General features: G+C 37.3%; 6 protein-coding genes across 6 annotated transcripts; 3 read left to right on the top strand and 3 right to left on the bottom strand.

Moving 5' to 3' along the window:
• Window positions 1-893: 893 nt before the first annotated feature.
• LOC117628679 (probable UDP-N-acetylglucosamine--peptide N-acetylglucosaminyltransferase SPINDLY) lies at window positions 894-4928 on the top strand. The gene is made up of 10 exons (XM_034361176.1): window positions 894-1397; window positions 1502-1594; window positions 1679-1780; window positions 1870-2037; window positions 2121-2209; window positions 2309-2430; window positions 2612-2793; window positions 3142-3429; window positions 4189-4336; window positions 4437-4928. The coding sequence occupies exons 1-10, from the start codon at window positions 1011-1013 to the stop codon at window positions 4805-4807; spliced, it is 1950 nt and encodes a 649-aa protein (XP_034217067.1). The 5' UTR covers window positions 894-1010; the 3' UTR covers window positions 4808-4928.
• Window positions 4929-6019: 1091 nt separating this feature from the next.
• On the bottom strand, window positions 6020-9006 carry LOC117626949 (CBBY-like protein). Its single transcript, XM_034358785.1, has 8 exons — window positions 8569-9006; window positions 8199-8269; window positions 7853-8011; window positions 7462-7528; window positions 7013-7108; window positions 6851-6897; window positions 6581-6661; window positions 6020-6419 (listed from the first exon to the last, which is right to left on the bottom strand). Exons 1-8 carry the CDS (start codon window positions 8887-8889, stop codon window positions 6299-6301), a joined length of 963 nt encoding a protein of 320 aa, XP_034214676.1. The 5' UTR covers window positions 8890-9006; the 3' UTR covers window positions 6020-6298.
• Window positions 9007-10714: 1708 nt separating this feature from the next.
• Window positions 10715-13329, bottom strand: LOC117626950 (CBBY-like protein). Its single transcript, XM_034358786.1, has 8 exons — window positions 12947-13329; window positions 12635-12705; window positions 12300-12458; window positions 12112-12178; window positions 11660-11755; window positions 11498-11544; window positions 11222-11302; window positions 10715-11080 (listed from the first exon to the last, which is right to left on the bottom strand). The coding sequence occupies exons 1-8, from the start codon at window positions 13265-13267 to the stop codon at window positions 10969-10971; spliced, it is 954 nt and encodes a 317-aa protein (XP_034214677.1). The 5' UTR covers window positions 13268-13329; the 3' UTR covers window positions 10715-10968.
• A 2381-nt stretch (window positions 13330-15710) lies between these two features.
• LOC117629074 lies at window positions 15711-16734 on the bottom strand. Its single transcript, XM_034361593.1, has 2 exons — window positions 16719-16734; window positions 15711-16102 (listed from the first exon to the last, which is right to left on the bottom strand). The coding sequence occupies exons 1-2, from the start codon at window positions 16732-16734 to the stop codon at window positions 15711-15713; spliced, it is 408 nt and encodes a 135-aa protein (XP_034217484.1).
• Window positions 16735-17212: 478 nt separating this feature from the next.
• LOC117626948 (DNA-(apurinic or apyrimidinic site) lyase) lies at window positions 17213-21765 on the top strand. The gene is made up of 9 exons (XM_034358783.1): window positions 17213-17463; window positions 18108-18200; window positions 18660-18804; window positions 19174-19375; window positions 19534-19612; window positions 20124-20185; window positions 20776-20862; window positions 21081-21184; window positions 21441-21765. The coding sequence occupies exons 1-9, from the start codon at window positions 17242-17244 to the stop codon at window positions 21524-21526; spliced, it is 1080 nt and encodes a 359-aa protein (XP_034214674.1). The 5' UTR covers window positions 17213-17241; the 3' UTR covers window positions 21527-21765.
• A 324-nt stretch (window positions 21766-22089) lies between these two features.
• LOC117628431 lies at window positions 22090-23821 on the top strand. The gene is made up of 2 exons (XM_034360890.1): window positions 22090-22314; window positions 22800-23821. The coding sequence occupies exon 2, from the start codon at window positions 23236-23238 to the stop codon at window positions 23773-23775; it is 540 nt and encodes a 179-aa protein (XP_034216781.1). The 5' UTR covers window positions 22090-22314; window positions 22800-23235; the 3' UTR covers window positions 23776-23821.
• The last annotated feature ends 147 nt before the right edge of the window (window positions 23822-23968 follow it).

Here is a 23968-nt window from a genome sequence, read left to right as displayed (position 1 = left end):
ACCATAGGAATTCAAACCTGAAACCTTTAATTTGCAAGTTAAGACTTTTTTCCATTAGACTAGACCTCATTGATATATCTTATATATGATAAGGACACGTATTTCGGTCCCCAAATTAATAAATACTACAAGGCATCAGACAAACAATAATGGCAGTCTACATCCTCTCCCATTAGCTATAATAAAATGAATACTTGAAATTCAGAGTTTGCTTGCATACATGAAGCATATCCCAATATGGCTGGATAAATTCCCAAAGAATAACTAGGAAGAAAATATTTTACAAGGGAATCCGCCATCGCTTTCAAGCCTCCACATATTTAATTGGTTTATTAATAAACTTAGCCTCAGTGTCCTCCCCATCTTCAAGGATAACCTCACTAGTCCATAGCTTACTCCATTCTAAGAAGGGACGAGATTCTTGTAAAAATGACGAGGACGCTGATGCTGACACTAAAATTATCGGCAATGTGAAGGCTCGAAAGCGATGGCCGAAGCACTACAAGAGGAAGATGAAATATTTTCCTAGTTTATTGAAGATCTTGATTAAGTGTATTGGAGCAAATTTTACAGCATTGGACAATTCCTAGTTCGTGATCTCGGGAGTCTCAAGAACTTTATTATATGCTGGTAGGGTTTGATTTCTTAGGGTTGGGATGAGCCACTTTAAGCATATGCGTGTGGGTATGCTTAATGGGCCTAATATTAAAAGAATATCTTAAATATTTTTTTAATCTCTCAGCCCAATAGAAATATGTACGAGAAATTGTAAAAGAAAAATATCAATTTTCTTAAAGGCAAAACGATTCGTTTCGGTTGTTCATTTCCGTTTGTAGTTTTTGTTTTGTTCTGGGCAAAGTGGTCATTTTGTAGTTGTTAAACTCTGTTTGGTTGCTGAGAAAATCCACCGAAAGAAAAGGGAAAGAAAATGGGAAAACCTCGCGTCTAAGCAAAAAGTCTTCCAAACGTTTACTGTTTATTTCTTCGCCTCCATTGGTGGAAGTACAAAAATGTCCGAACGAAACGATTCTCAGCCGTACACAGTGCAGCAGCTCGCAACCCCAAAGAGCTCAAAGCCGCCACAGCTTCTACAGGTCACCGGTTTGGCTGCTAATCTCAACGTCGACCCTCCTGAAACGGACGGTGCGATTCCTTCCACGTGTCAGCACCAGCCCTCATCAGTTTTCTCTCTCCTTCCCCCTTTCCCAAAAGTAACGTGTAATAAGGACACTGACACCAGTGAAGCTGAAGGTAAACGATTAAACAAACTGGGGAAAAGCAGGTCAAGGAATTGTAAGGCGGAGTGTTCTATGGATAATGGAGCTGATGCTGATGGCTACTTGCCTGGTCAAGGCGTTTCGTCGTCTCGTGAGGAGAAAGTCAGCAGCGTCAAAACTGTGAGGACCCTTTTCAATGGTGGTTTTGTGTTTGCTTCTTTTGCATCATTTGCTTTGTTTTTATTTATTTATTGACATGGTTGGTGGGTGCATTTTGCTTGTAGGGTTTGGTTCATGTTGCAAGGAGAATGCCTAAAAATGCCCATGCTCATTTTATACTGGGTTTAATGTATCAGAGATTGGGGCAGCCTTCGAAGGTATCTTTTTTATTTTCCTATGGCTCTTTAATTTGATTACTTGGGTGTAATGGATGTTTTCATGTTCTGAGTTCTGGGTTTTAGGCAGTTTTGGCATATGAGAAGGCAGAAGAGATTTTGCTCCGCCCTGAGGCTGATATCGATAGGCCGGAGCTGCTTTCACTAGTTCAAATTCATCATGCACAGGTGAAGTAGTCATTGTTTGGTACACTATTTATTCTTTTAGATAGATATGAAAGTTACTGACACAGCTGGTATTTTTGTCAATTGTGTAGTGCCTTATGCTAGAAACTTTGGGGGATAGCAGTTTCGACAAAGAACTTGAACCTCAAGAGCTTGACGAAATTAATTCGAAATTAAAGGAGTCAGTGCAGTCAGATGTAAGACAGGCAGCTGTCTGGAATACCCTCGGCTTGATTCTACTTAAAACTGGCCGTCTGCAGGTACAAGTTTTAAATTTTGTTGTTGGTAATAGTTGCTCTTTCTTTTTCCATTTTCTGATATGGACGTTTTTATTACTGTTTAGAGTGCTATTTCAGTTTTGTCTTCTTTGTTAGCTGTTGCCCCCGACAACTATGATTGCCTTGGAAACCTTGGGATTGCTCATCTTCAAAAGTAAGAGTGTATACATGTTGATAGAATAATGTTCTCTTCAATGTTTTGACCTCTTATATATCTCTAACTTAAAATGATTGCAAATGGTCTTTTCTTCAGTGGAAATTTGGAACTTTCAGAAAAATGTTTTCAGGAGTTGATCCTCAAGGATCAAAATCATCCTGCGGCCTTGATAAATTATGCTGCCCTTCTTTTATGTAGATATGGTTCAGTTGTTGCAGGTATGCTTTTGATGAAGTTGACTAGTTTCATGAACTCTTTTAATTTGCTTTTTTTGCAGTACCTACTACGTAAATTTTTAAGATGGTGGATACTGGTCAATTTTTGTAGAATGCTGCTTTATCATTTTAAATTTGTGATAATGTCTGGTTGAAGAACCTGCATCCCTTGTTTAATTTTCAGGTGCTGGGGCAAATGCTGGTGAAGGTACTTCTGCAGATCACGTTTCTGGTATAAATGTTGCAAAGGAGTGTTTGTTAGCATCACTAAAAGAAGATCCTAAAGCAGCACATATTTGGGCTAATCTTGCTAATGCATATTCTATAACTGGTGATCATAGAAGTTCCAGCAAGTGCTTGGAGAAGGTGCTCATGGCTCATTGCTACAATCATTTATAGCTTATTTCTTGAGGTTGTTCATTGGTGTCCTTATTTTTCATGGTTTTCATTTTCATTTATGGAAAATGATGATGCATAACTTTTTTCAGTGCATGTCTTTCCAAATTTTATTTTATTTTATTTCTACGGGTCAAAAAATAGAACTTAAGAATGCACACCCTTTTTGCTCATTCTTGTGTTGCATGCATCACTTTGCTGCTTATCGTTTTTAGGAGGACAGTTTTATGCTTCTTTTACTACATGGCTTCTACTCCATCCTTGACAAAATAACAAATTGGCTTAAGCTGTTTTTTCTTGCTACTGCTTGCTTCTTAGGCAGCAAAACTAGAGGTCAATTGTTGTATGTCTACTCGATATGCTATTGCAATCCACCGAATCAAGGATGCAGAAAGGTGTCAAGATCCTAGTGAACAACTTTCCTGGGCTGGAAACGAAATGGCTTCAATTATAAGAGATGGCGACTCTGCTTCAGTTGAACTTCCGATAGCATGGACAGGGCTTGCGATGGTGCACAAAACCCAACACGAGATTGCAGCAGCATTTGAAACTGAACAGAATACGCTAATGGAGGTAGAAGAACGTGCTGATTATAGTTTAAAGCAGGTAATCACAACAGAGCTACTAAGATTCCATTTACTTCTCTTAGCATGACATGACATGATAAAAGGAGTTCCTTATGTAATAATGGATGACATATTCAAATCGATTGGCTTTTATATACCGCACCGGACGATTCCACCGTTTATAGTCGAAAAGAATAGTCACATTAGGTTTTTCAAACCGGAAGAGACAGGATGTACACTTGTTCTTTGTAATATCATACATCTTTTCACAACCTTTGTTTTCACATTTGCCTAATGTGACTCTGTAATAAACAAGATTTTTAGCTTTAGTTAAGTGACAAGTTCGTCAGAAATGTAGGAGGTGTGGGAAAAGGCAAAGTACTGGGCAACGCTATGGGCTTCTGTTTCTCCTATTTTTAGGAACACATTTTTTCAAACATTTTGCTTGATTGGAAGGCTGCAGTGTCTTGATTAGGATTGTTTTCTTCTCATAATTGGAGATCTCTGTACTCATTTTACTGTTTCTTCCTGTTATTGGTGGATTACTTGTCCACCTTTTTGTGTGGTTTTTTATGAATTTTTTTTTTTTTTCCTCCTTTTCAAAAAATAATACAGATTGTAAGTTTCCTATCATATGTGACCCTTCATAATCCATAGTCTGTGTTAGCAAAATTCAAAAAGAAAGTAACTTGCTTACTTTTGTTGTTTTATTTAAGTATGTTTACACCATGATTATTTGGAAATTCATATCCATGTCCAATATGATGCACTTGAATTTATGTTAGTCTGTTTTATGCAGGCAATAGCAGAGGATCCAGATGATGCTGTGCAATGGCACCAACTTGGTCTTCATAGTCTTTGTACTCAGAAATTCAAACACTCACAGAAGTACCTTAAAGCAGCAGTTTCCCGTTTTAGGGAATGTAGCTGTGCATGGTCAAATCTAGGTATCTCAATCTTAATACCATTTTCTTATGTCTATATTTGTTTGGTTCTCTCTCTCCCAAGAAGTTGGTAAAGTTATTTATCGTATACATACAACACTAGGTATCTCACTGCAACTATCGGAGGAGTCATCACACGCTGAAGAAGTATACAAGCGAGCCTTGGCATTGGCGACAACTAAACATGCCCATGCTATACTCTCCAACCTTGGAAATCTCTACCGCCAGCAGAAGCAATATGAACGTGCCAAAGCAATGTTTACAAAATCTCTTGAACTCCAGCCTGGCTATGCTCCTGCATTTAACAATTTGGGTCTTGTATTTGTTGCTGAGGGACGGTGGGAAGAAGCCAAATTCTGCTTCAGCAAAGCCCTCCAGGCAGACCCATTGCTGGATGCTGCCAAGTCCAACATGATTAAAGCAGTGTCTGCATCAAGTTCATGTGCAGGCTTGTCGAGTCTTCTTCAAGATTAAATTGTAAGCAAGTGATAGGGTAGGCAGGTTTCCTCAGCCAAGATTAGGGTTGTAAAACGGTATTAATTAATGAGAAAATGAGAAGAAGCGTTCCTCTGTACGCACAAGCCTCATTCTTGCACATAATTGTCCACGAAGGGTTTAGAGGTAGAGCCTGTTTTCCAGTCCAATGCATCCCAATTTTGTATCATAAGATAACTTGTCAACACAGAAATAAGATTATTGTCCAACGACAAAATGTTCCTTTTTTTTTCTTCGAACTCGTTGAGATTGTTTTGGCTGTGTCTTTGGTTATGTTTGACCCGCACAAGAGGTCCATGTGGACAAGTTCACTACGCTAGTTTGATTGATGTGAACGTCTGAAAACAGTGTCTCGATGTATAAAGTTGCTTCATTTTCCACCACTGGTTTCAACTTTGATTGCGCTAAGTCTTAATTTGATGAGAAAAGATGGTGGGTGGCATGTGAAGTTGAGACCATAATCTAACTGATCATGTGGAGAAAAATCTAGAGTATGCTATTGGAAACAGTTATATGCTTTCATGCTTACCCATTTTAGCTCTCATAAATTTTCTTTTCTGAGCCTCCACCAAACCTTAAAAAACTTACATGGCTGCAACCTTAGGAACTACCATGGCTATGCTTCATCATAGGTGCTTCGCCATCAAGTCCTCCCAAAATATGAGCACTTATAAACCAACCATGAAACCTATTTCCCTACTGACCCTCAAAGACATACCTAAAAGCTTCACCCCCTTCAAATCTCCTATTAACTCCAAGTGTTCCACTTTGATCACCAGCACCATCGTTTCCACCTTGATTTCTTGCGGTCCTGCTTTCAGTGCGCAACAAATGGCAGAGATTGCAGAAGGCGATAACCGTGCCCTGGCACTCCTACTCCCCATCATTCCAGCTATACTGTGGGTGCTGTACAACATCCTTGGGCCAGCTTTAAACCAAATTAACAGAATGAGAAGTGAGAAGAGCAAGTGAATTTGGAATGGTTAGTGAAGCTTCAAGTAGTAACAAGAGCTTAGTTTTGTTATTTGTTGCCACTCCTACCCTTCCTTGGGAGCTCTACAACACTCTTCAACCTAGAAACTCTGTAGCTAAAGTTTTATTCTGAATAATTCATAGAATCGTGTAACGTTTACTTTTAACATATATTTCATAGAAAATTCTGTCTGATTAGATATATAAATGCTATGGAGATTCATCTCACAACAACCTGTTGTGATAAATATAGAAATTAACATTGGACCAGCGTGAAAGAAATTCATAGCTTAAGATCATTCCAAAAGCCCCTTATAATACTTCATCCAGAGATTCACCAATGAAAACTTTGTCTGCTTGAGAATTGCTAATTTATACTTTAATATACATCAAGACTGCAACAAAATGCGGTGGCATTTATTTATTGTCTTAGCTGAAACCCTGATCACCATCCAAGGAATTTTTGATGGAACAGATAATTGCTGAAAACTATATGAGCTAGCTCACGTACTGCTTGAGAAGGCTTCTGCAGAATGCCAAGTCAAATCGCTCTTCCGGCGGATCTCCAATGAAGTCGAAGACTGCATCTGCATTCAGAAAGTCTTCATTGGCTGTGTATCTGCAACCAGAGTTAAAGAGGAAGAGAACATGTTAAGCATTTGCTGCTAGAAATTTGACACGCGTGACCAGCAAAGATTACACTCAACTCATTCCAAATTTCCAACAACCCATCTTAAAAGTTTGAAAAATAATCTGGAATGTGAAGAATGTGGAAAATACCCGCTCTTAGTTACTATACACTTCATTCCAGCAGCTTTGGCAGCTGCAAGGCCTATGCCGCTGTCCTCTATCACAACACAACTGTAGAATGGGAAAATCAAATCATTTTTCATGAACCAAAAGGTTAAACATGGAAGTTGGATATCTTAGTAAATGGGGTAGAGAAAGCACATCAATCCCTCAAATTCATTGCGAAAGTAGATTCAAATAAAATCTCATTATGTTGGTTGTTGTAGCATCAGAAATTTGGGCTAGAATGTCCTGCAATACCTTGAAGGATCAACACCAAGAGTGTTAGCCGCCAATACATAGATGGCCTGTCAAGAAGAATGAGCATAGTTTAGTTTCTAAATGTGTCTGAGAGTATGAGCTTGAGTGAACTCAACGTAACCAGACATCATTAAATCAAAATGTAGAGGGATTAAAGTTTACTGGATCAGGCTTCTTCCGGGGAACCACATCTCCTGCGAATATCTTGATTTTTTCTGCCCGTTCTGGTCCCAGCAAGAATGTAACTATTGCAGAGACCTTAAAATCAGAAAACAGTTCTAACGTCAAAATGGGAGGGCAATCTATGAATCAGTATATTTATTTCACAAAGAAGCAAATTACCACAGAGAACAAGATTATGATCATTTGTCTTTAATTTTATGCTCAAAATAAAGTGCAAAGCTGATAAAGAAGATGTACTAAGGATAAAATGAGATCCCATAATTTCAATTTTCAGTGCATTTAATTATCAATGAGCAATGTCAATCTGATCTAGACCCAATAGCTTTTGGAAACATGTAAGAGTTAGGTTTTGATTAATATAGTTCTTGAAGAGTCACAGAAAAACTAATTATGCAAGCAATTAAGTTGTGGAACCTGATTTAGCATACCGCCTTCTCATTGGAAGTGCTGCACACAGCAACCTTAACTCCTTCTGCTAAAGCCTGATCTATCAGCCTGTACAAGTTGATAAGAGAAACTCAGCTACCTAACATATCTTGAATTTGAAATTTTACTTGGATAATCTTACTCACCTTCTGGAACCATTATCTTATTATTATACTCATAATGATATTTAGATTTTTAAGTGGTTGATTTTCTTAAAGCCATTTTATTATCAGATGAATTGGCATCTCTAAATCACTGTAAAATGAGACAAATCTTAACCATCAATATCATTACATCCAATTCTTAGAACCAGAAAATGCAAGAGAGATATGACACACTAATGTCAAATAATACGTTTTTCATGCAAAAGCAGAAGATCAGATGGTAACCAACTTTGCAACTCCTGGCCGAAGCGGCAGCAGCTTTTTCTCAATAAGGGCCATAAACAACTCTGTCTTTCTCTTGTGAAGTGAAGCTATGAATGCTTTTCTTTCTTCTTCACTTTTCGGAGCATTTTCTGGCCAACCCGTCTTGTTAAAATAGGCTGTCATCCTACGAAAACCAGAACCGTTCGAGTACAAATAGAAATCAAAGTTCTGCACTAAATTAGATGTTTCCCATATAAAATTTAAACCAAATAATTCAGTGTATAAATAAAAAGAACAAAACTAAGCACCCCAGGAACCATGCAACTCCAATGTAAGCTAACTATAGAGTATTTTGAGAGAGACCACTTTACCTTTCTTTTCCCCCTCCAATCTTGAGCAACTCGCCGTACAAATCTACATCCCAAGTAACACCCAATTCTTTCTGTGCAATCAATCAAGTCATGTCACTAAACCCATGAAAGTAATTGAGATTGTGGTCTGCCAGTAATTTCCATAAAATCTAAAGCTAATTTCTCCCCAGGTCCTAAAAATGATTGAAAACGCAGATTGACAATTCCAATTTTTCTTTAAACTTCACCTATTTATGAGCTTACCAAACACAACATCCATAGCAATTCCCCAAAAGCAAGAAAACCCATTTCATCAAACCACACACAAACATACACAGATTGAAGAAAAACAGAAAAACAGAGAAACCAGAGAAGATCAGGGGACTGTTACCTCTTTGAAAGTGTCATTGAAAGAAATGCGGTGGCCATCCTTCTCCGTATCGACAAGCACGCCATCGCAATCAAAGAGAAGAGCCGAAGGAAGAGGAGAAGCAGAAGCTGAGCAAGTGATCTCAGAACTGGATGTTCCGAGCCTCCTGCTGCTCAATGGTCTTGTTGTTTTGCTAATGGCTATTTTTGTACCCACAAGTGAAGATTGCAAGGTCCTTTCATGGGATTTGAGGTTGGCAATGGAGGTGGTATTTTTGTGAGATAGCAAAGGTTTCGTAGAAGATAATGTAGCTATGGAATAACAAACAGCCATTGACGCCATTAGAAACCACTCTCTTCAAAAGTTCAAAGTAATTTTGGACTAATGAAAGTCTCTTACTTCTGCGGTTTTCTTCTCAACGGTCCTTAACTAACTTATCTACTCACACCATTTTGGGCCGGAGAGCGACAAAACGGAACTTACACATCATCTGAGGCCCAACTTTAGGGGTATAACTGTCATTTCGCATTAGGACCAGGAACTAAGGTTGGGCACGGTCCAGTTTGGTCTAGTTTTCCTCTCGAATTGGAACTGAAATCGGAACTTATACACGGTCCGGTTTGGTTCGATTTTTATAGAAAATGTCTAAAAAAATCAAACCAAACTTATACAGTTTTAATTCCATTTAGCTCAGTTTTTTATTTGGAAAGATAAAAATATAAAAATGTGAAGAAGAGATAAATAGGACGGATAGAAAAATAGAAGAAAAGAAAAATATGTACAATGGATAAAATAAGAGGAAGAGGTGAAGAGATAAGTAGGAAGAGAAATATAAATAAATATGTGGAAAAGAGAGAAAGATGGAAGCACAACAAGAACGAATATAGTTCGCCCCAAAAAGAAATTGGATTAGAGTAGTTATTTAGTTGGGTATAAATTGGAACTAAGACATCTGGGTATTAATTTGGCTAAAATATCTATATATTACTTAGAGTTACTAATGTTACTTGAATATTAATTAGACTTACTAATAATTTTGGATATAAAGGAATAAGTAAACATAACATAACCGGTCGGTCTATACCAGTTTTTCCAAGACAAGAACTGGGACAAGAATCAATCCAAAGTGGTCCGATTTGATTTTTGAGCCTATGTTAACTTTATTGAGCAACACAGTTTTTTTCTCTTTTCTTTCGGGGTAAATTGCGAGAATGGTCCTCAAACTTGTATGCGGTGTACATTTTGGTCCATAAATTAAATTATTAGTCCAAATGGTACATAAACTCTATGTTAATCGCCCATTTGATCCAACTGTTACATTTTCTGTTAAATGTAACCAAATTTTATGGGTAAATACGACTTTTCATAATTAACAAATAAAATAGGGTTAAAATAAATACAAAATTAGAAAATAATTGAAGAAAAAGAGAGGAAAAAATCATGAGGCCCAAACCCCCTCCCTTCGATTTCTTCTCCCATATTCCAATTACTGAGTTTTTATTTTATTTTTTATTATTTTTTTATTTTAACGTACAAAATGACCAATTTGCCCTCATATTTAACAGCAATATTGACAGAATGTAACGGTTGGATCAAATGGGCGATTAACATAGAGTTTATGTACCATTTGGACTAATAATTTAATTTAGGGACCAAAATGTACACCGCATACGAGTTTGAGGACCATTCTCGCAATTTACCCTTTCTTTCGACTCAGTTTGGCTCGGTTCACTGGTTCATCCCCCTGCCAGAAACCAGGGCCAAAGATACAAGGGAAAGACGAGGACTTTGTACCAGTAGGGAATGAACACTCTTGGGGCCCAGAGCCTGGGAGACGATGAAACGTTTCTCTCAACCAGCAGAGAAAGATGGGTCTGCCAAAAAACCCACTCTTTCATCTTCTTAAGAAAATGGAGAAATTTCAGGGGAGGGCAGCAAGAAAGAGCCACTCAAGTTCAACTGGCCTGAGTTCACTAGCTTTTGACCCAGATGTCATTGCAATACACAAAATTTTGATCGGATAGACCTAGAAACTACCGTGTAGCTAAAATCTATTGTGAATAATTCATCAGAATTGTTTAACGTTCACTTCAACATATATTTCATAGAAGAAATCCAAGCCTCGTTAGATATTTAAATGCTATGGATATAGAAATTAACATTGGACTAGATCCTACTGAAAGAATTCATAGCTTAAGATCATTCCAAAAGCTTGCCTTAGCAATGGAAGCTCCTTATAATACTTCATCCAGAGATTCACAAATGAAAACTTTGTCTGCTTGAGAATTGCTAATTTGCACTTTAATATACATCAAGACTACTACAAAATGCACTGGCAAATTTTTTATTATCTTTGCTGAAACCCTAATCACTATCCAACGAATTTTAGATGGAACAGATAATTACTGAAACTGAGCTAGCTCACTGCTTGAGAAGGCTTCCGCAAAATGCCAAGTCGAATCGCTCCTCCGGGGGATCTCCAATGAAGTCGAAGACTGCATCTGCAGTCGGAAATTCTTGATTGGCTGTGTATCTGCAACCAGAGTTAAAGATGAAGTGAACATATTAAGCGTTTGACTGCTAAAGAAGATTACACTTAACTCATTCCAAATTGTCAAATAAGCCATCTTATAAGTTTGAAATATAATATGGAATGTCAAGAAGGTGGAAGTACCCGCTCTTAGTTACTATACACTTCATTCCAGCCGCTTTGGCAGCTGCAAGGCCTATGCCGCTGTCTTCTATCACAACACAACTGTAGAATAGGAAAATCAAATCAGTTTTCATGAACCAAAAGGTTAAGCATGGGAGTTGGATATCTTAGCAAAATGGGGTGGAGAAAGCACATAGATCCCCCATATTTGTTGCGAAAGTAGATTCAAATAAAATCTCATTGTGTTGGTGGTTGTATTGTAGCATCAGAAATTTGGGCTAGAATGTCCTGCAATACCTTGAAGGATCAACACCAAGAGTGCTAGCCGCCAATACATAGATGGCCTGTCAAGAAGAATGAACATAGTTTAGTTTCTAAATGTGTCTGAGAGCCTGCGGCTGAGTGAACACAAAGTAACCAGACATCATTAAATCAAAATGTAGAGGGATTAAATTTTACTGGATCAGGCTTCTTGCGGGCAACCACATCACCTGCAAATATCTTGATTTTTTCCGCCCGTTCTGGTCCCAGCAAGAATGTAACTATTGCAGAGACCTTAAAATCAGAAAACGATTCTAACATCAAAATGGGAGGGCAATCTATGAATCGGTATATTTATTTAACAAAGAAGTTAAATTAACCACAGAGAACTAGATTATGATCACTTGTCTTTAATTTTATGTTCAAAATAAAGTGCTAAGCTGATAAAGAAGATGCATCAAGGATAAAATGAGATCCATAGTTTCAATTTTCAGTGCATTTGATTAATAATGAGCAATGTCAATCTGATCCAGATCCAATATAGCTTTTGAAAATATGTAAGAGTTAGGTTTTGATTATTATAGTTCTTGAAGAATCACAGAAAAAATAATTATGCAAGCAATTAAGTTGTGGAACCTGATTTAGCATACCGCCTTCTCAACGGAAGTGCTGCACACAGCAACTTCAACTCCTTCTGCTAGAGCCTGATCTATCAGCCTGTACAAGTTGATAAGAGAAACTCACCAACCCAACATACCTAGAACCACAAAATGCAAGAGAAATATAACACAAATAATAAATTTTTCATGCAAAAACAGAAGATCAGATGGTAACAAACTTTACAACTCCTGGCCGAAGCGGCAGCAGCCTTTTCTCAATAAGGGCCGCAAACAACTCTGTCTTTCTCTTGTGAAGTGAAGCTACAAATGCTTTTCTTTCTTCTTCACTCTTCGGAGCATTTTCGGGCCAACCCGTCTTGTTAAAATAGGCTGTCATCCTACGAAGACCAGAACCATTTGAGTACAAATAGAAATCAAAATTCTGCAATAAATTAAATTTTAACCAAATAATTCAGGGTATGAATAAAAAGAACCAAAATTAAGCACCCCAGGAAGCAGGAACCATGTAAGTCCAATGTAAGCTAGCTATAGAGTATTTTGGGAGAGACTTTACCTTTCTTTTCCACCTCCAATCTTGAGCAACTCTGCGTACAAATCTACATCCCAAGTAACACCCAATTCTTTCTGTGCAATCAATCATGTCATGTCACTAATCCATGAAAGTAATTGAGATTGAGGTCTGCCAACAATTTCCATCAAATTTAAAGCTAATTTCTCCCCAGCTCCTCTAAAAATGTCACCTATTTATGATCTTACCGAGAAAAACATCCATAGCAATTCCCCAAAAACAAGAAAACCCATTTCATCAAACCACACGCAGATTGGAGAAAAACAGAGAAACCAGAGGAGAGCAAGGGTATGTTACCTCTTTGAAAGTTTCATTATAAGAAACGCGGTGGCCATCCTTCTCTGTATCGACAAGCACGCCATCGCAATCGAAGAGAAGAGCCGAAGGAAGAGGGGAAGCAGAAGTTGAGCAAGTGACCTCAGAACTAGATGTTCCAAGCCTCCTGCTGCTCAATGGTCTTGTTGTTTTGCTAATGGCTAGTTTTGCACTCACTAGTGAAGATTGTAAGTTCCTTCCATGGGATTTTAGGTTGGCAATGGAGGTGGTCTTTTTGTGAGATAGCAAAGGTAGCGTAGAAGATAATGTAGCTAAGGAATAACAGACAGCCATTGACGCCATTAGAAACCACTCTCTTCAAAGTTCGAAGTAATTTTGGGACTAATTAGTCTACTTTTGCGGTACACACACCGCCAGCGAGGTATAGCCAAGGGGCGGAACGGAAAATGTAAATGCTCTTTTTTTTTTTTTTTTTTTAATACTTACGATTTCTGTAAATTTTATAAAAAAAAATAACTATACATTAAATCATATAAACTACGTTAATTCATAACTCCATTCACTGGCGGATCTAGTAAGGAGCCAGTGAAGGCCATTGCCCTCACTGCCTTTTCTCTAAAAGCGAAAATAAAGTAATTAACTAACAGCCAAATATTGATACACAATACCTGATCAATATGAGCTCTAATTTCTCAAACTTCAAATTTTGTTATAGTCTATTATGTGTCCTCTCTATAACAGCTTAGTTGTTAGAGGTCGTATACATTGATAAAAATGTATTTGACTAACATTATAATTATGATTGATAATATTGTTTTTTTTCCTTTGCTACTAATGAAAGCATTTGTAGTCATGTATTTAGAGCTTAATTTTGCCCAAAAGAGAAAATTTTCTGAATCCGCCACTGTTCATTGACTAATTTTTAATAAGTTTTTGGAATTTTGACATGGAAGGCATGATGCTTGTGGTTTGTAGGTTGTTGGGTACCTTAACAGCAAGCAGGCGGCACTGTTCAAAAGACTGATTTGGGAAGCAATGAACAAGGACTATGATAAGGTAATGCCTTTGGAAATCCATAAATTTTATCATATGTGTGTTCACAAGGATTCGGTGCAATGCTAGGGGCTTTCTTAGTTTCTGTTTGTTCCATGGTTTCTTTTTATTTGTTGTCTATATGTTTGGATTTTGAGTCTTTAGATAGAAAATCATTGAGGTTATGTAGTTAATCATGATTATCAGCCCCTGCATTATTTGCCTCTTCATTCTCCTTAGCTCTGTGATTGTGCAGGAATTCTTCACTTTTAAAACTGACCTCCTTTCTTGTATTTGAGTTTATGTTTGCTGCATGTCATATGTGCATTGTGATCTGAAGCACAGGCTTGGAAGTCTCACCCAGCTTAGAGTTCTTGCCTAGTTCTGAGCTGTTATTTGAGTCACACACTGCATAACTGTGTTGAAAGTTTTCACTTCAATCTTATTTGCATTTGACTTATTTTTTGATATTTCGACTATTTGTGTGTGTTTTACTGCTAGCATTGAGTCTTATGTATTGATCTCTATATGCAACTATAACAATTAGCAGGGAAAGAGAAGAAAACGAGCTAGAATGGCCAAGAAAGCTGCTCCTGCTAAAAAGCCAGAAAAGGCTGTCAAAGTTTCTAAGAATGTAAGTTAATAATAAACTGGTTTATGGGATTTTTGGTGCTTAAATTTTCCTGCAATGTTGATTGTCCTACTTATAATTTATTTAACAGAAGGCTGAGTTCAAAATTCAACTATGAAGCTTTGGATAACTTAAATGAAGAGCTTGTAAGCATCTTTTATATGTCTTATTTTAGAATCAATTTTGCTTTATTCATGCTTTGCAAATCCCATATTATGTTCTGTCAACATCCAAGGTCTTGTTAACTGATGCATGGATTAAGACATGAAACTGTGAAACCTGAAAATCAATCTGGTGGTTTACTAGAATGATCAGTTAACTAATTGGGCAGTTAATGGGGCAGTTATATGGTTCAAAGTTTTTTTTTTTGGTGGTCATTTTATAATGATTTTGCAATGTAGTTCCTAGTTAAAAATCCTGGTAGGTTTAAGAAAATGGAGGGTCTCTCTCTGCGAGTAATTCCCTGAACAAATAGATACCGAATTTGATTCATCTGATATTTTTCTTCATGTGTAAAATCAGGGTTATGCACCTGCATTTGAGGAAGGCACAAAGTCTAATTGTGGCAGTCTTGGTGATATGCAACTGTCAAATGAAGAGGCTGAAGCCAGACAAGTCCAAGATGACGATTCATATGTTGGAAATGATAAATATAATGGATACAATTACGATGATGAATGCAATTATGATGAGGAATGCGATTTTGAAGAATTGACTTAAATAATCAACTTTTTTTTCTTGATTTAGATTATTTTTTCATGGACTAGTTGTATCATGTTACGATCTAAAGGTTAAGCAATTGAATCTTCTGGTTTTTAACAACTTTTTCGAATTGGAATAAGTCTGAGGAGAGATGCTATTGAGCATTGTTTGCACATGAAACTCTTTCAACTATAATCATGAGCAAAATTTGTAAATTGGAACACTGAATTATTGGTTTAAAGTTGTTCACAGTTTATTGAGTGTAGGGAGAAGCACCAGTTTGACAACAATGTTTCCCCTGTTTTCTTCTTCCTAAATTCAACACTGACAACACCAAAAGGCTTCTCAATATTCTATACAAGTATGAGGAAAATTTCAATTGATCATTGATTTGAATCTCAAATTGTGAATTTATATAATTCAGTTAAAAGCTATAATTTTGCATGTCTTCTTCTTCCTTAACTCAACACTGGCAACACCAACAGCCTTCCCAACTCGTAAAGCCCTGGCCTCAACCTCAACTTCCTCACCAGGGTAAGCAGAATCCAAGTATGAAACGTTGATCTCCACTGAAACTCCAAAGCTGGGAGTTCCGATGGTGAGGATTGCAGCTGACCCTATCAAATCCACAAGGGGTACTTCGAAGGAGCAAACAATACGACCGAGTTCAAGGAGATCGACTTTAATGCCTTTCATGATAAAGGGCTCAAAGAACTTCTGTGGCAGCCCATCCATGGTGATTGCCATTTCACCTTCTTTCTCCAAGAACTTCTTCACTGACTCCATACTTGTTTCCTCATTTCTCCAGAAGCCTTAGGGCTGTTTGGTAACGTTTTTGAGAATGTTTTCTTAGAATATTTTCAGAGAATGAAAACAAGAAAATGAATTTTCATTTTCATGAAATGAAAATGCGTCTAGTAGATTAATTAGAAAACATGTTCGGAAAACAAAAACAATTAAAATGTGTCTGGTAGTACAATTTGAAATAATAATATGTGAGTTATTTTTATGAAAACGTTTCGCATGAGAATGAAAACAACTTTTTTCTATTTTCTACAAGTACACATAAACTTGTTTTCATTTTATGAAAACATTCTCAGTGTTTTTTGTTTTTGGGCCATCGAACGTGTTTTTGCCTCATTTTTGTTCTCTGAAAATGAAAACAACCTCTTAAAATGTTACCGAATGGGCCCTAAGGTTTTTATGGAGTGAATCACATTAAAATGCACATAGGGTGACACCATAGTGGAAAAGTGGATTAAACTCTCCCCTTACCCTCCAAGTGCACCCGAGTTTGATTCAAGTATGAGCCAATTATGAGGCAGCCCAATATAATACTCCCCGCTTCAGCTCCCTAGCAATGACCCAAAAAAAAAAAAAGGCATTAAAATACATGTAGTATATTTTTATATTTTTTTTAAAGGCTACCTAGGCTAGAGCCCATGGTAGCCTTGTTGCTAGTTATAGCTCTTCGACTTTCACTTATGTGGGCAGAGTTTTGAAACCCCAATGCACCCACTATAATTCTATAGTGAGGGCCTTATATATGGCCCTTAGGTGATGTTCTATTTCTTAACCGTTAAATCAAATTAGTTAATCGTTGAATTAAATTGGTTAGCATAATTCAACGGCTAAGAGATAGAACCTCACCTGAGGGCCATATACAAGACCCTCACTATAAAATGACTCAATGCATCCAATGAATATTTGTGTCAACCCCCTCCCCCAATCAATTGCTTGTAGAAAAAAAAAAAAAAATGTTATCTACACACACCATTTTGGGCCAGAGACTGACAAAAGAGAACTTAACCATCATCTGAGGCCCAACTCTAGGGATATATCTGTCATTTCGCATTAGCACCAGAAACCACGGCCAAAGATATAAAGGGAAAGAAGAGGACTTTGTACTAGTAGGGAACGAACACTGTTGGAGCTCAGAGCCTGGGAGACGATGAAACGTTTCTTTCGACCATTAGAGAAGGACGGGTCTGCCAAAAAGCCCACTCTTTCATCTTCTTCAGAAAATGGAGAAATTTCAGGGGAGGGCAGCAAGAAAGAGCCACTTAAGTTCATAACGTGGAATGCCAATAGCTTTCTTCTCCGGGTTAAGAAGAACTGGCCTGAGTTCACTAAGTTCATCACGAGCTTTGACCCAGATGTCATTGCAATACAGGCAAGCCATTCTTTCTCTTTCTACGTTCCCACTTCAAATTTTTGCTTGTTTTCATTTGGAGGGTTTGAGAGACATTGATGAATGCTTGTGATTGATTATTTTCGTATGCTGGGATATTTGGGTGCTTTCTTTTTGGGCATGTGAACGTTGATGCATGTGTTTAATGGGACGCGGTCTCCTAATGTATTGAGCTCTAGGGGAAAATTGGTTGCTGGGTTTGAATATTTGATACATTTGTAGTAGTAATGGTCACAGTTAATCAAATTTTTACTCTTTTGGTTTTAAATATTTAAGTCGTGCTGTTCACACTTTAGTTAGTCAGATTTTAAAAGGGTGGTTTGTGCACTTGATCTGGTCATTTGGATTCATTGTAGAAGTTGGCTAGCTAGATTGGTGCCTTTTATTAATATTTTCTAGACACAAATAATGCGGATATTTTTAATTTAATTTTGGATTTGATTTGATATTTTCTTTCGTGATTTAGTATCTGAATCAAACTCAACCTTGTTAGTTGATTCCTTTACTGAGTTCATTTTGTTGGTCTATATTTTTGTCTATATGCTTTGCTAAGTACTACTAATTCTAAAAGCAATCGCTTCGGCAATTGCATGTGTAACAACTTTCTAACTGCGCATTGATATTAGGAAGTAAGGATGCCTGCTGCTGGTTCAAAGGGTGCACCTAAGAATCCAGGAGAGTTGAAAGATGACACTACCTCATCACGGGAAGAAAAGCAGGTATGATATTCTATGGAATAAATTTTTTTTGGATAGGGAGTGTGCTTGTTGAACTTGAACTGTTGCATTCCATTCCTATCATCGATCATTGTCATGCTCAAAGCATTGGAGTTTCGAACGACACCGCAAAAATTTAGTACATTCCCCAGTTAATACTCTACAAAGCTTTGAGTTCCTGATTGGTTTAATGATTTTTTTCATACCTTTTGTACAAGTTTGTTCTCTTAAGAGTTGTTAGTTTTCTTAAGGTGGCATAATACTAGGATGTTCTCATAGTTCTAAAAGTTTATGAAATTAAGCTTCGTGATTGAGTTAAATTCACCATCCCTTCGTTCCACCTTCCTTACGTATATAATATTCTCACTTGTATGTTTGATCATTACATGCAAAGACGCCCAAAACGATGATCTCTACTAATCTATATGTTGGTTATCTTTTCTCCTGTCTCAAAATGTGCAGATACTAATGCGTGCCTTGTCAAGTCCGCCCTTTGGAGATTATCGTGTTTGGTGGTCTCTTGCAGATTCAAAGTATGCAGGGACTGCATTGTTTGTAAAGAAGTGTTTCCAACCACAAAAAGTATTTTTCAATCTTGACAGAAAAGGTTTGCTGCTGGTTAATAATCTGTTTCTGTTAATAACATACACCCACTTAAGGTCCCATATGAAACCAGCCCTATTTTCAAGATGCAAACATCTTTGCTACCTACCAATTAGTTTTGGATAATTTTATTCTACTATTATATAGTAAATATCCAAATGATGAACTTTATGCTTTTGAAAATTCTGTAAAATTAACTCTTGGAAAAGCATGCACTATTGTTAGTTTTCAAATGAGAAAATGGGATGTATATGTTGTGGTCCAACGATGCAGTGGGAAATCATTTTTAATCTCTGTGCTTGGATATCTATCCCCAAATGTTCTTTTTCTAATATTAACAGCAGTCAGCTAATATAATTCTCTTTGTCGTTAGCTTCAAAACATGAACCAGATGGCCGGGTCATCTTAGCTGAATTTGAGACCTTTAATTTGTTGAATACATATGCTCCAAACAATGGTTGGAAGGAGGAAGAAAATTCATTCCCAAGGAGACGAAAATGGGATAAAAGGATTTTAGAGTTTGTTCTGCAGTCTTCAGATAAGCCTCTCATATGGTGTGGTGATCTGAATGTTAGGTGAATGTTTTTCTTTCTTGCAGATGTTTTATCCCCTTAAAATCTCTTGTATCTTCCTTCCCTCTCTCCCCTTTTTTCTTGCTCTGTTCTCATCGAGTGTATCAGTTTTCTTATTGTGGAACTTATATTTTTCTTTCTTAATCTAAACTTCTATACAGCCATGAAGAGATTGATGTGAGTCATCCAGATTTTTTCAGTGCAGCAAAGCTTAATGGTTACGTTCCTCCAGATAAAGAGGTGTTATATTTAATACTGAAGCTACTAGAACATAATTATGGTTGCATATCCATAGTGATTAGTATGTGTTTTCGGTTGACTAGCCATATCTTACCTACATTGTTAAAAATGTAAAGAATGAAATGAGTAGTGACCACTCTTCTGGATGCTTATGCATTTCTTTTGTCAGGAAGTATTTGGTGGTCCCCTGGATTTGAACTGCTTCATTCCTATGTACATAGAATATGGAGGTTCTGATCCATCATCTGGTATTTGACATTTGAGATAAATTAGAACTTACTACAAGAACTGAAGCCATGCAGTTGTGAGATTCAAATGCTTCTCTAGGAAAAGTTACCATCATTTGTGGTGATGGTTGCACTATGAAAACCTGTCGTTGTTTCGTTTGATTAACAGTGTATTGAGTTTTAGTATTAGACAATTAGTATGGGGAATGGATGCAGGATTGTGAGGCTGTATGTCAAATAAAAATTTGTCCATAATATGCGGTATTGCTTTCTTGATGATGCAGGATTGTGGACAGCCTGGATTCACCTTGGCTGAGAGGAAGCGTTTTGGTAACATATTGAAAGAGTATGCGACTCCACTGGAAAACTTTGTTTCCATGGTTTGCTTGAGAATTATGTTGAAAGGATAACCTATAAATTATTGATATTTGTGTCTCTTTTTCCCCATGAAACTGAGGCCAGTTAAAAAAAATATCATGCCAATTTGTATCACAATTTGTGGCTGCTCTACCTGACTCTTCCCTTGCCCTTTTTCTCCTTTTTATGATTTCAATGGAATTAACAAAGTTGTTGAACCACTCTTTAGTTTATTTATTTTATAAGACCCCAAGTTTATTTAATGCTGCTTGTCCTGTCCATGGAAAATTGGGTATGTTAGTCATCGACTAATCAACTTGTTCTCCAGTTGGCTTTAGTTGTTACCATCTATCTTAGATTGAGTGCACATAGAGGGAGATGGAGGGCTGAAAAAAGGAAGAGATCTCACTGCAAAATAATTGGTTACATTTCCTATATTCATATATAATTTACTTAGAGGAGGTATATTGCTACTCAAAGAATAACTTGGAGAGCTAGGTTTTTCTTTCTCATTATATGTTTGTTTCTTCATGAAGTTTTGAACATTGTCTGATTCGGGTTCTGTGGATTATGCTTCAGGGGAAAGCTAATAGATGCATACCGGTTCCTTCACAAGGAGAAGGACATGGAGCGTGGCTTCTCCTGGTCTGGAAACCCCATAGGAAAGTAAGAACTTAATATCATATGGATCAATATCCACAGGAATTTGATGTTGAAAATAATTTGCATTGGATCATTATTGTTAGATCCATTGCAATGTTTGCATATCTTTGTGAGGCCGTTTAAATATGCAGGAATGATTAGGTTAGTGGAGTAATTGAAATATCATATATTGTTATATACACGAATACCACCTGATAAACATACTGGGTGGTTTCTGGCAGGTATCGAGGTAAAAGGATGAGAATAGACTACTTCATTGCTGCAGAAAAACTCAAAGATAGGATTGTTGCATGTGAGATGCATGGGCTGGGGATTGAACTACAAGGTGTGTCTAATTCCATGTGAAATATTACTTCTGTTGGCTGGGTAGGGTTTTTTTTTGGGGATGAGAATTACATAAATATAGCTTCGAGCACTCCTCCTGTGAGCGCAGAAATGAAATAGCATTATCTTCATAATTTCCATACGTTACATTCCATGTCACTTTTGTTTTTGTTTTTGTTTTTGTTTTTTTTTGCCCCCTTTTGGTATTAATGCTGCTTATATCTAAATAGCAAACATTGATTCTAAACACTCTGTAGGGTTCTATGGAAGCGATCATTGTCCAGTCTCCCTCGTGCTTTCTGAAGGACGTGCCAATTCCAAAGAAACTGAATTATATGCCTAGCATGTATCCATACGTTACAATGCCACTGTCATGTTTTAGAGAAAATTTACTTTCAATCTGTAGTTCTGTACTATATGGAGGATGCTATTTAGGTTAGGTTTTCTTAATGGTTCTCTAATACTTTGACAACGTGATATGGGAAGAAAGAAGAGGGCATATTGCAATGACATTGATTGGTGTTGTTCTAATGATTTATGCAAAATGATTTGGCCCTTCAATTTCATGTTTCGTTTTTTTAAGAGAACCCTGATGCTATAGAAACTTCAATAGCGATACGGGTACAAACTTGTTTACCAACTTATCAATACCAAACCTATGTAGCATATGAAATGGCAATCTATGTAATGAGCCATCTCATCCTTTCTGATAACGTATTTTATGTTTTTCAAATTTGTTCACAATTATTTTATTCAAGAGAAAAGGACACCAACCTTTTAAATCATGCCAACCCTAGAACAGTCGGGCAACGTCCCAAACCTAGCTAACCTCTCTATACTTGTTCCTTAAGGATATTCACTTAGTTATCTAATTTATTTTAAATTCTTTTGAAACAATAGATGGAGTGCTTGAAACCCAAGTAAACCAACGAGCCCCTATATTAAAGCAGGCGTTGACCAGTCCTTGCTATAATGAAGAGAAGGCCGTGAAAATGGCAAGAATCCTCAGAGTTTTCAAATCAAACCAAAACCAGTCAAATATATTTCACGGCTCCCTCACAATGAGGCAGCAGCAGCTGCAGCTGCAGCCACGACAACAATGAAACCCCAAAGTCTCATCCCAATTTAACGGTAATCCCTGCCTTGATTTTTTATTTTTATTTTTCAACGTCGTCGAAAAATCAGAGAAAGAGGCAGAGGTGGAGGCCTCCTATAAATATCTAAAGCAACTGCTGCCGCTGGCATGGTCCCACAATCCCCTAACCACCCTCAAGCTCATCTTCAAATAAGAACATTAAATGTAACAATTGATGGAATGAAAATTGAATATATTGCCAAAAAAATCAAATTGATTGATTGTAAAAGAAACAAATAATAATATTAAATGTCACCATTTTGGAAAAAAAAAAAAAAAAAAACATTAATTCACACCAAACGGGCGTTTTCCCAATGGAGACATTTAAAAGTCACCAACTAGTCAAATGTTTAGGATATTCACCTAGATATCGAACAATAATTCAGAAAATTATAGTTGGAGTGCTTGAGTTGCAAGTAAACCATTGAATTTGAGCCTCTATATTAAAGCCGGCGTTTTCCCAATCATTGTTTTAATGAAGGCACTGAAAATGGCCAAACTCATCTCGGTTGTCAAAGCAAACAAAAACCACGTCAACAATATTTCAAAGCTCACAGCCAGATTGATGGCTCCTTATACAACTCTTGCTGGTCCTCCAGAGCTGATCAGAGACCGTTTCGTGGTTGCCAATAATTTCGAGAATGAGGCAGCCGCAGCCGCAGCCACGACAACAATGAGACCCCCAAATCTCTTCCCAATTTATGGTAACCCCTGCCTTGATCTCTTTTTCAGAGTTGTGGAACCATCCAAGTATAAAGACTTCAGCGTCAAAGAAAAGAAGATATCAGAGATAAAGGCCGAGGTGGAGGCCTCCTGTACATATCTCAAGCAAATGCTGCCGCTGGCCTGGCATGGTCCCACAATCCTCTAACCACCCTCAAGCTCATCTTCAACCTACTAGATGAAAAAAGCTTTTGATGTCTGAACTGAATCAAGAGCCATGGAAAGGAAAGGTGATCAATTTTAGTGAGTCGCCTCGGCTACACTTTATACAAGGCAATAATCTTATGAACAAGTGCGAGTTTGTCAGCAATATGCACAAGGACCAGAACCTTGATTTTCAGAAGGTGTTTGATTTGATTTTGGAAGTGGCTGTGAATGGGAATTTGAAGCCAGAGCAGATGATCAAAAAGGTATTTGTGCTCACAGAATACAAACACTTTGAAGATGTTTCCAGCAACAGCTGGAAGACTGATTATGAGGCAATACAGAGCAAGTTTAAGGAGAAAGGGTATGGGACTGCGGTGCCACACATAGTGTTTTGGAGGTTCGAAAGTTTGGACCATGAGTCTAGGCCGGTGATGCCTTCCACAGAACCAGGGGTGACGCTTTTGAGTGGCTTGTCCAGCAATTTGATCAAGTTGTTCTTGGAGAATGGTGGAGAAATTAGCCCCGACCAATTCATGGAATCAGCCATCTCTAGTAAAAAGTTTCAGAAGCTGGTTGTAGTAGACTGACTGATTAGTTTGATTTATGATCATCTTATCTGTCGATTTAACTTAATTATTTCCTTTTCCTTGAAGATCAACAGTTTTAATAAAAAGATAATTGGACACTTCCTTATTAAATTAATTATAAATTAGTAGATTATTCGCATCATTCAAATTAATTATGCTCATTTTCTTATTAAATCTGTCGATTTATACGAAT

Source organism: Prunus dulcis, chromosome 5 (assembly GCF_902201215.1).
Source record: "Prunus dulcis chromosome 5, ALMONDv2, whole genome shotgun sequence".
NCBI classification, from domain to species: Eukaryota; Viridiplantae; Streptophyta; class Magnoliopsida; order Rosales; family Rosaceae; genus Prunus; species Prunus dulcis.
Note: the sequence above shows the minus strand (reverse complement) of the source record. Positions and strands in the feature narration are given on the sequence as shown.